Source organism: Anarrhichthys ocellatus, unplaced genomic scaffold, assembly GCF_004355925.1.
Source record: "Anarrhichthys ocellatus isolate YVR2014 unplaced genomic scaffold, GSC_Weel_1.0 scaffold155, whole genome shotgun sequence".
NCBI classification, from domain to species: Eukaryota; Metazoa; Chordata; class Actinopteri; order Perciformes; family Anarhichadidae; genus Anarrhichthys; species Anarrhichthys ocellatus.
Genome location: NW_022280185.1, coordinates 340389 through 348429, shown reverse-complemented (window position 1 = coordinate 348429; position 8041 = coordinate 340389). Strand labels below are relative to the sequence as shown.

The 8041-nt window shown below is 54.1% G+C and overlaps 1 protein-coding gene across 1 annotated transcript in view; it reads left to right on the top strand.

Annotated features, from left to right (window-relative positions):
- LOC116400208 (histone-lysine N-methyltransferase 2C-like) overlaps nucleotides 1-8041 on the top strand; it is a 63570-nt gene that overhangs the window by 40626 nt on the left and 14903 nt on the right. The window contains exons 9-22 of the mRNA XM_031877925.1: nucleotides 235-760; nucleotides 1022-2085; nucleotides 2712-2996; nucleotides 3158-3492; nucleotides 3573-3754; nucleotides 4069-4464; nucleotides 4564-4989; nucleotides 5096-5494; nucleotides 5652-5763; nucleotides 5900-5990; nucleotides 6099-6162; nucleotides 6364-6596; nucleotides 6981-7331; nucleotides 7857-8024. Of these exons, the coding sequence (XP_031733785.1) occupies nucleotides 235-760; nucleotides 1022-2085; nucleotides 2712-2996; nucleotides 3158-3492; nucleotides 3573-3754; nucleotides 4069-4464; nucleotides 4564-4989; nucleotides 5096-5494; nucleotides 5652-5763; nucleotides 5900-5990; nucleotides 6099-6162; nucleotides 6364-6596; nucleotides 6981-7331; nucleotides 7857-8024 (4632 nt within the window). The remainder of the gene's footprint in view (nucleotides 1-234; nucleotides 761-1021; nucleotides 2086-2711; nucleotides 2997-3157; nucleotides 3493-3572; nucleotides 3755-4068; nucleotides 4465-4563; nucleotides 4990-5095; nucleotides 5495-5651; nucleotides 5764-5899; nucleotides 5991-6098; nucleotides 6163-6363; nucleotides 6597-6980; nucleotides 7332-7856; nucleotides 8025-8041) is intronic.

The window sequence follows — 8041 nt, the reverse complement described above, 5'->3', positions numbered from 1 at the left end:
CCCCCCCCCCCCCAACACATCACACACAGTCTGAATGATTCTCAGTCACATGTTTGATCCTCCAGTACATTAAATGACTTCATCACTGATTGTCATTAACAGAGAGAGAGGGAAAGCGAGCATTACTAGCTGCCATGTCATCATGTTTGAACTGTAGAGACGTAGAGACGCTGACTCGTGTCGCTCTGTGTTTCCGTCCGTCTTCCTCTCTGCGTTTCATTTTCCCTCTTTTAGCAAATGCGTCATAAGAACAAGCAGCTGGCGAAGATGGAGGCCAGTCAGAAGCTGGAGCAGGTGAAGAACGAGCAGCTCCTCCAGCAGAGGCAGCTGCAGCTCGCCGGACGTCTTTCTCCAGACGCCGGCAGCCGAAGCCCCGTGGCACCCGTCATCGGGGGCGACGCCTCCAGACAGCACCTCCTTCAGCAGAGCTCGGGACCAGCTGACAACGTCTTCCTCAAACCACAAGCCCCTCCCCCTTCTGGCTTCTCCTCACTCCCTCACTCCCCCCTCCCCTCCTCTCCCCTCCATCAGCCCCCCTCCTCCCCTCAGATGTTCTCCCCGCCCTCCTCCCGTTCCTCCTCACCCTGGGAACCCAACATTAAAGTAGCAGGGCCTACTCGCCCCCCCTCCTCACAGGCTGGTGTCCCCCAGCATCACAACTCCCTCAGCTCCTCCCCAGCCCACGATGCCTTTGGTTCTCCTGCACCGTCCCCCGACTCCAAAACCTCCGACGTCTCCAGGACCCTCGGACCCCAACAAGGTAACTCTCCTCCCAGTTGGCACCTCCTCGTTTTCTCCTTCCATCGACTGTTTCCTCCTTGTTTTCTCCTCCCACTGACCGTCTCCTCCTTGTTTTTTCCTCCCACTGACCGTCTCCTCCTTGTTTTTTCCTCCCACTGGCCGTCTCCTCCTTGTTTTCTCCTCCCAGTGACCGGCTCCATCTTGTTTTCTCCTCCCAGTGACCGTCTCCTCCCTGTTTTCTCCTCCCAGTGACCGTCTCCTCCTTGTTTTCTCCTCCCAGGACTGCAGCAGAACAGGGCCGGTATGATGAGTCCTCCCTCTGGCTCGGCCTCCGACCCTTCAGCCCGACACATTGGTATCCGAGCAGCTGAGACATACCTGCGGACTCCTCACAACAGCAGTAACATCCGTGCAGCGGTGTCTGAACTGTACGGTCGCGGTGGTGAACTGGTGCATGGCGGGTTGTTTAAAGCCCCCATGCCTCCTCAGCACCAGCCTCAACTGGAGGTGTTTGGTACCACAGGAGGAGCAGGAAGGAGGGACCTGTCCAGACCCACAGACCTGGGCTGTGCTCTCTCCCAGTCGCAGGACCCTCCCTTCCCCTCCAGTCCGCTATCTGGACTGGGCTCTCCCCACCGCAGCCCCTATGCCCAGACACCTGGTACCCCCAGACCTGACTACAGCCAGCAGATGTCTGACCCCTTCACCCAGCACTCACCTTTGACCTCCCGACCCTCGCCTGACCCCTACACCAACCCTCAGACTCCATGTACACCACACCCTCATTCTGACCCCACATACCTCACCACACCGCCTGCACTGAGACTGGACCAGTATAACCAGCAGTCTACCAGCAGACGTCCGTCCCCCTCCCACCCAAACCTCGACCCTTACGCCTCCAACCCGGGGACTCCCCGCCCCACTGTCACCGAGCACTTCCCTCGATCGCCGGGGAGTCAGCGGAACACAGACCCCCAGGCCCAGCAGCCCTCCACGCCACGACCCATGATGGACCCCTACGCCCAGCAGCCCTCCATGCCACGACCCATGTTGGACCCCTACGCCCAGCAGCCCTCCACGCCGCGACCCATGTTGGACCCCTACGCCCAGCAGCCCTCCACACCACGACCCATGTTGGACCCCTACGCCCAGCAGCCCTCCACACCACGACCCATAATGGACCCCTACGCCCAGCAGCCCTCCACACCGCGGCCTCAGAAGGCCCCAGAGCCCTTCAGCCAGGCCCCAATGGAGATCTTCACTCCTCAACTTGCAGGATCCGGTTCATCCCCTTTGGTTTCAGGGCTGTCTGGAGAGACGGTGACCTTCACCCCAACACACCAGGTAACAGAGTGTCCACATGTCTTTTTATTTGTCCTACAGCGTACGTGTCTGTACTGCAGCTTATGTGCCTGTAGTACTGCAGCTTATGTGCCTGTAGTACTGCAGCTTATGTGCCTGTAGTACTGCAGCTTATGTGCCTGTAGTACTGCAGCTTACGTGCCTGTAGTACTGCAGCTTACGTGCCTGTGGTACTGCAGCTTACGTGCCTGTGGTACTGCAGCTTACGTGCCTGTGGTACTGCAGCTTACGTGTCTGTGGTACTGCAGCTTACGTGTCTGTGGTACTGCAGCTTACGTGTCTGTGGTACTGCAGCTTACGTGTCTGTACTGCAGTTTACGTGTCTGTAGTACTGCAGCTTAAGTGTCTGTAGTACTGCAGCTTAAGTGTCTGTACTGCAGCGTACGCCCCTGTACCGCAGCGTACGCGCCTGTACCGCAGCGTACATGTCTGTGGTACTGCAGCTTGCGTGTCTGTACTGCTGCATACTGCAGCATACATGTCTGTACTGCAGCATACTGTAGCATACTGCAGCATACGTGTCTGTACTGCAGCGTACGTGTCTGTAGTACTGCAGCGTACGTGTCTACTGCAGCGTATGTTGTTTGATTTTGTTCTTCTCTCTTCAGTTGCAGCAGTCTCCAGGAAGACAACAGCAACAACAACAGCAGGACTTATTTCCCACAACCCCCAGCAACCAGACCCTGAAGCACCCTGGGATGTCAGAGGAGAGCGTCTTCTTGGCGGGTCAGACTCCCAGTCACGACCCCTTTGAGCAGAGTCACATGACAGCAGACCCCTCACAGATGGACAAGACAACAACCAATAAGATGGCAGCGATGGCTGTGGCTCCTTTAGATGGACCAATGAGCATGCTGCCTCAGCTTGGTGATTCGGAGGAGAAGCTGAGACAGGTGGGACAGGTGACCATGTCATTTTTCATGTTCTGGTTTCTTTAATCAGAGCTGACTTTTTTGATGTGTTGTCTCACCTCTTGAAAAGGTTCATTTCTGGGCTTGTTGGTTCTGGTTTCTCTGCTCTGCTGAGTTCTACTGTTCTATCTGTTTCTGTGCAGCGTCAGCGTCTACGGCAGCTCATCCTGAGGCAGCAGCAGCAGAAGAGTGCGTTACGGCAGGAGAAAGGTCTGCAGGAAGCAGCTTCTGGACCCTCTGGACCCCATGCTGCTGGACCCGTCCCTGGTTCTGCCACACCACAACACTGGTCCCAGCCAGACCCCTCCACTGCTCCTCCAATAGACCTGTTTGGACGTCCCCCACCCCCATACCCCGGCACAGTGAGGCCTGGTGGGGCAGCGGGGGCTTTGGCCCCCAGGTTCCCTGGAGGTTTCCCTGGGGTGCAGCAGAGGGGGTTCACCCCAAAAGAGCTGCCAGTCCGAGGACCAGTCCTGAGGTGAGAAGAGCCTCAAAGCCTCGTCCTGACCTAATCTGATGATGTGTTCTGGTTCACTCGTCTTTTTCTTGGTCCTTCAGGTTGGGTGTTCCTCCAGCGGGTCTCCAGGACTCCTTCTTACGGCCTCCCCAGGGAGCGGTGCATGGATCTGGGCTCAGTATGGTGGAGGGAGTCACTTTCCAGATGAAGAGGCCGATACCTGTGGAGTTCACCGGCATCCGACCTGTCCCGGCTCCCGGTGCTCAGCCACACATGATATCTGGTGAGTTTATGAACCGCTCCATTACAAAACTGCTGCATGGAGAACATCAGGGACCACAACTATATGTTCGACAATATATATACATATAAATATATTTATATATATATATTGTAGTCTTAAGGTAAAGCTATTGTTCAGATCATCCTGTATAATGAGGACTACTGGTCCCTGTAGACTAAAGTCCACAGTGGACTGGTCTCTGCTGGAGTCTCTAGTGAACCTGATGATGTCATCTTCTCTCTGATGGATGTAGAGGCTCATTTATTGATTCAGTTCTTTGTAAAGTCACTGATGGCCCCCTTCCTACCCCCCAGGTGTCCCCCAGCCCTTCCTCCCCCGCTCCCTCCCCCTCCAGCAGCACAGTATCATGGGACAGCCCTACATCGAGCTCCGTCATCACGCCCCCGAGAACCGCCTGAGGATGTCCTTCTCTCTGCCCGAGGTCCCGCTGCTGCCCCCCAGAGACCCTCAGCCGTCTCCGGTCAGACCCGGTCCGGGGGCCAGGATGGGTGAGATGGCGCTGGGCCCGGCGATGGTGATGGAACAGCTGAACCACCAGCACCTGGTCCACGCAGCAGCGCATACTCAGAGCGGAGAGTCCACGCTCCCGGAGGAGCACCTGGAGGGGGAGGACTCTGCCGTGAAGGACCTGGAAGACGTGGAGGTGAAAGATCTGGTGGACCTCAACCTGAACCTGGACCCTGAAGACGGTAAGAGCACAGGAGTCAAATCTGGGTCCTCAGATCCAGGACGGAGTAGATGAATCATGACATAAATCATAATGACGAACTTTGTGCTGGCTGTTTCAGGTAAAGAAGACCTGGATCTGGGTCCGAATGACCTCCACCTCGACGACTTCCTGCTGTCGGGGAAGTTTGACCTGATCGCCTACGCCGACCCCGAGCTCAATCTGGAAGACAAGAAGGATATGTTCAACGAGGAGTTGGAGCTGGGGGAGCCGGTGGAGGAAAGGAGGGATGGCGCCGGTGGGTCCACACAGACCGACGGCCACCTGATCGGCCACGTCAAACAGGAAGTACAGGACGGCCCCTCTGCTACCCAGCAACCTACACCTCATGCTGGGGTGGTCACCACCAGCAGACCTCAAGGAGCTCCAGGGTCTGAGGCAGCAGGCTCCAGCCAGCCATCAGGTCCAGGTTCTGTTTGTCTCCAGACCCAAGAACAGGCTCTGTCATCGGGCATGACTCCCAGGGTTCATCCCCCCATGGCTGGAGGTAATGAATATGAACCGTATTTCATATTATTGATAGATTATTGATCTGTATTTTGAGTTAACAGATTGTATTGACAGATTATTGATCTGTGTTTATTCATCTGCAGGTCAACAGTCTGTCTTCCAGCAGCAGCAGAGACCGTTTGGACCCCCTCCCTCAGCTCTCTTCACCCCCCACCTTCAGGGTCTCCCAGTTTCTGCCCACACCAGTCTGACTACTCAGGGTCCTCATGCCTCGCCTCACCCGCTGTCCCTCCAACCCTCCCAGCCTCGCCTCCTTCTCAACCCTCAGACCCAGCTTTCACACCAGGGGACCTCCTCCCAGATCCAGGCTGTCCTCCCCCAGAACCTGGACCAGGACCAGCACAGGCTTCTGCTCCTGGAGGAGCAGCCACTCCTCCTGCAGGACCTCCTGGACCAGGAGCGCCAGGAGCAGCAGCAGCAGAAACAGATGCAAGCCCTAATCAGACAGAGGTCCACCACAGACCCTGTGTTACCCACTATGGGTAAGACCTGAACCCGGATAGACCTGAACCTGACGGACCTTTTTTTTTAAAGTGCTCCTGTTTACCTTAATGCCGTTTCATCTTTTGCCATTGTTGTTTTGTAAGGTGCTATGCTTTTAATTTGAAAGGTCATTTGATGTGTGTTTGTGTTCAGCAGACTTTGACTCCGTCTCCGACCCCATCATGAAGGCCAAGATGGTGGCTCTGAAGGGCATCAACAAGGTCATGACCCAGGGCAACCTGGGACTCAGCCCCATGGTCATCAACAGGTAGGACGACCTCTGACCTCTTGTGCGAGGTGTCACTGCTGACAGCTGATAAAGCCGATGACTGGTTCTTTTTTTGTTCATGTTAAAAAAGCATTTATTACTCTTCATTATGTGTGTGTGTGTGTGTGTGTGTCAGGTTCCAGCAGGCTCCAGTAGTCCCGGTGGCCCCGGTGGCCCCAGTGGCTCCGGGTTCAGAGGGGACTCAGCCTCCACAGCTGGTGGTTCAGGTGTGTAGAACCATGACAACATGATGTTTGATTGAAACACTAATGAATAGGATCTCTTTCTGCCCGTCGCGATGTGTTTCCTGAGTTTGTGTCTTCTCTTCCTGTCAGGACGGGAAGTTGAAAGCCCCATTGGTGCGACCGAACCCTCCCAGCTTCGGCTCGGGCTTCGTCAGTGAGTATGAGAACATAATCCCAACAACGTGGCCCTTGATTCAGATGTTAAATAAACACCAAAAACAAAGAACCAAAAACAGAAAAAAGGAACTGGTCAACTCTTGTGTTTTTTTCACAATTGTTATTAATCTCTAAAGACGTCTCCTGCGTCCCTGTAAAGTCCTTTCTCGGTGTGTAAAGTCCGTCCTGTGTCCTGCAGACGAGTCACAGCGGCGTCAGTATGAGGAGTGGTTGGTGGAGACGCAGCAGCTACTGCAGATGCAGCAGCGCCTCCTGGAGGACCAGATTGCAGGTTTTCGCAAGAATAAGAAATCTCTGTCGGCCAAACAGAGAACAGCCAAGAAGGCCGGCCGAGCCGTCGCCGAGGAGGACGCTGCCCAGCTCTGCAACATCACGGAGCAGCAGGGGGCAGTCCAGAAGCAGCTGGAGCAGGTACACCAGCACATACAGGACATGTACTGGTCTGTACCAACACCAGTAAAGTCCCACAGCTCTCACATAGTTCTACATGCTTCCTGAAGGCCTCTGTACCTACGGTCCCTCACATGATGCTCACAGACTACCAACTGTGCAGCTTCTGTCTTTAACACACTAATCAATACTGAAACAGCTGGTCACTGTAGTTTCTATCAAATTAAATGGTGTTTGTTGGGGACTATTTTCAGCAGCAGGTTAATCCACCTTCGGTGCTCCAGTGCGTATTTGAATGTGTGGTTGAGTCAGAATGAGCTCCAGTGTTCATGGTGTTCATCGTCGGAGGAAGAAGAGCTACCTGGTTAGTTTATGAACAAATATCTCTGTGATGTCTGTGTTCAGATCCGGAAGCAGCAGAAGGATCATGCCGAGCTGATTGAGGACTACAGGACCAAGCAGCAGCAGCAGAGAGCTACAGGAGCTCCCCCCATCCCCCAGACCCCCTTCTCCCAGCCCATGGTGCCCATGCAGACCCACCTTGGCGGCCCCACAGTGGCCCGTGGCCCAAACGTCCCCCCTGGTTGGACCCCAGCTGGCGGGGCCCCCGGGTTGATGGATCAGAGGATGCCACTCCAGATCCCCCCCGTCCTGCCTAAAGCCCCCCAGCCTCCCACACACACCCAGACCCCCCCAGCAGTCTTCACTGGGGGCCCCACCGGAGGAACCAATGGAGCAGCAGGGGACCCCCCTCAGGTAACTCACCTGGAGCTCTACGAAGGTTTAACGAGGAAAGAAATTCATTCAACACGTTTGTTCACGTTGAGTTTCAGTGAGAAACAACAAAATTTCACCAGATCACACGCCTGTAATTAACCATTTTCATTATCCAATTATCTGATGCTAATTTACAACCTCTATAAAATTTCAGAAGACATTGAGAAATAAAGTCAAAAAGATTTATTTTACCAATTTAAAAAAAGGGATCATCTGGATCAATCGACTGGATCAATCGACCAATCGGCTCAGCTCCACGTTCTCAAAGGTAGAACATTGAAGAAGTAATGTGCCTTCAAACAGCTTTCTGATATTTAATTCAGAACTGAGATCAGAGAAACAACAGAACAGGTTTCTTTTTTGTGTTCCTGTCCTGACTTTTACTTTGTAAAAGATTTTTCTTTTTAATATCTAATGTTAATGGAGTTACCACAAAGGTTATAACTGCACAAAGCGTGAAGCTCCTCAGCACAGAGAGCTGATTTCTGTCTCCACGACCTGCAGGTGAAGTTTGACGATAACAACCCGTTCAGTGAGGGTTTCCAGGAGAGGGAGAGGAGGGAGAGGCTGAGGGATCAGCAGGAGAGGCAGAGAGTTCAGCTCATGCAGGAGGTGAAACATCACACCATCATCACTCAGAGAACACAGATGTTCATCTGTAGAGAGCAGGAAGTAGAAACACACAGATG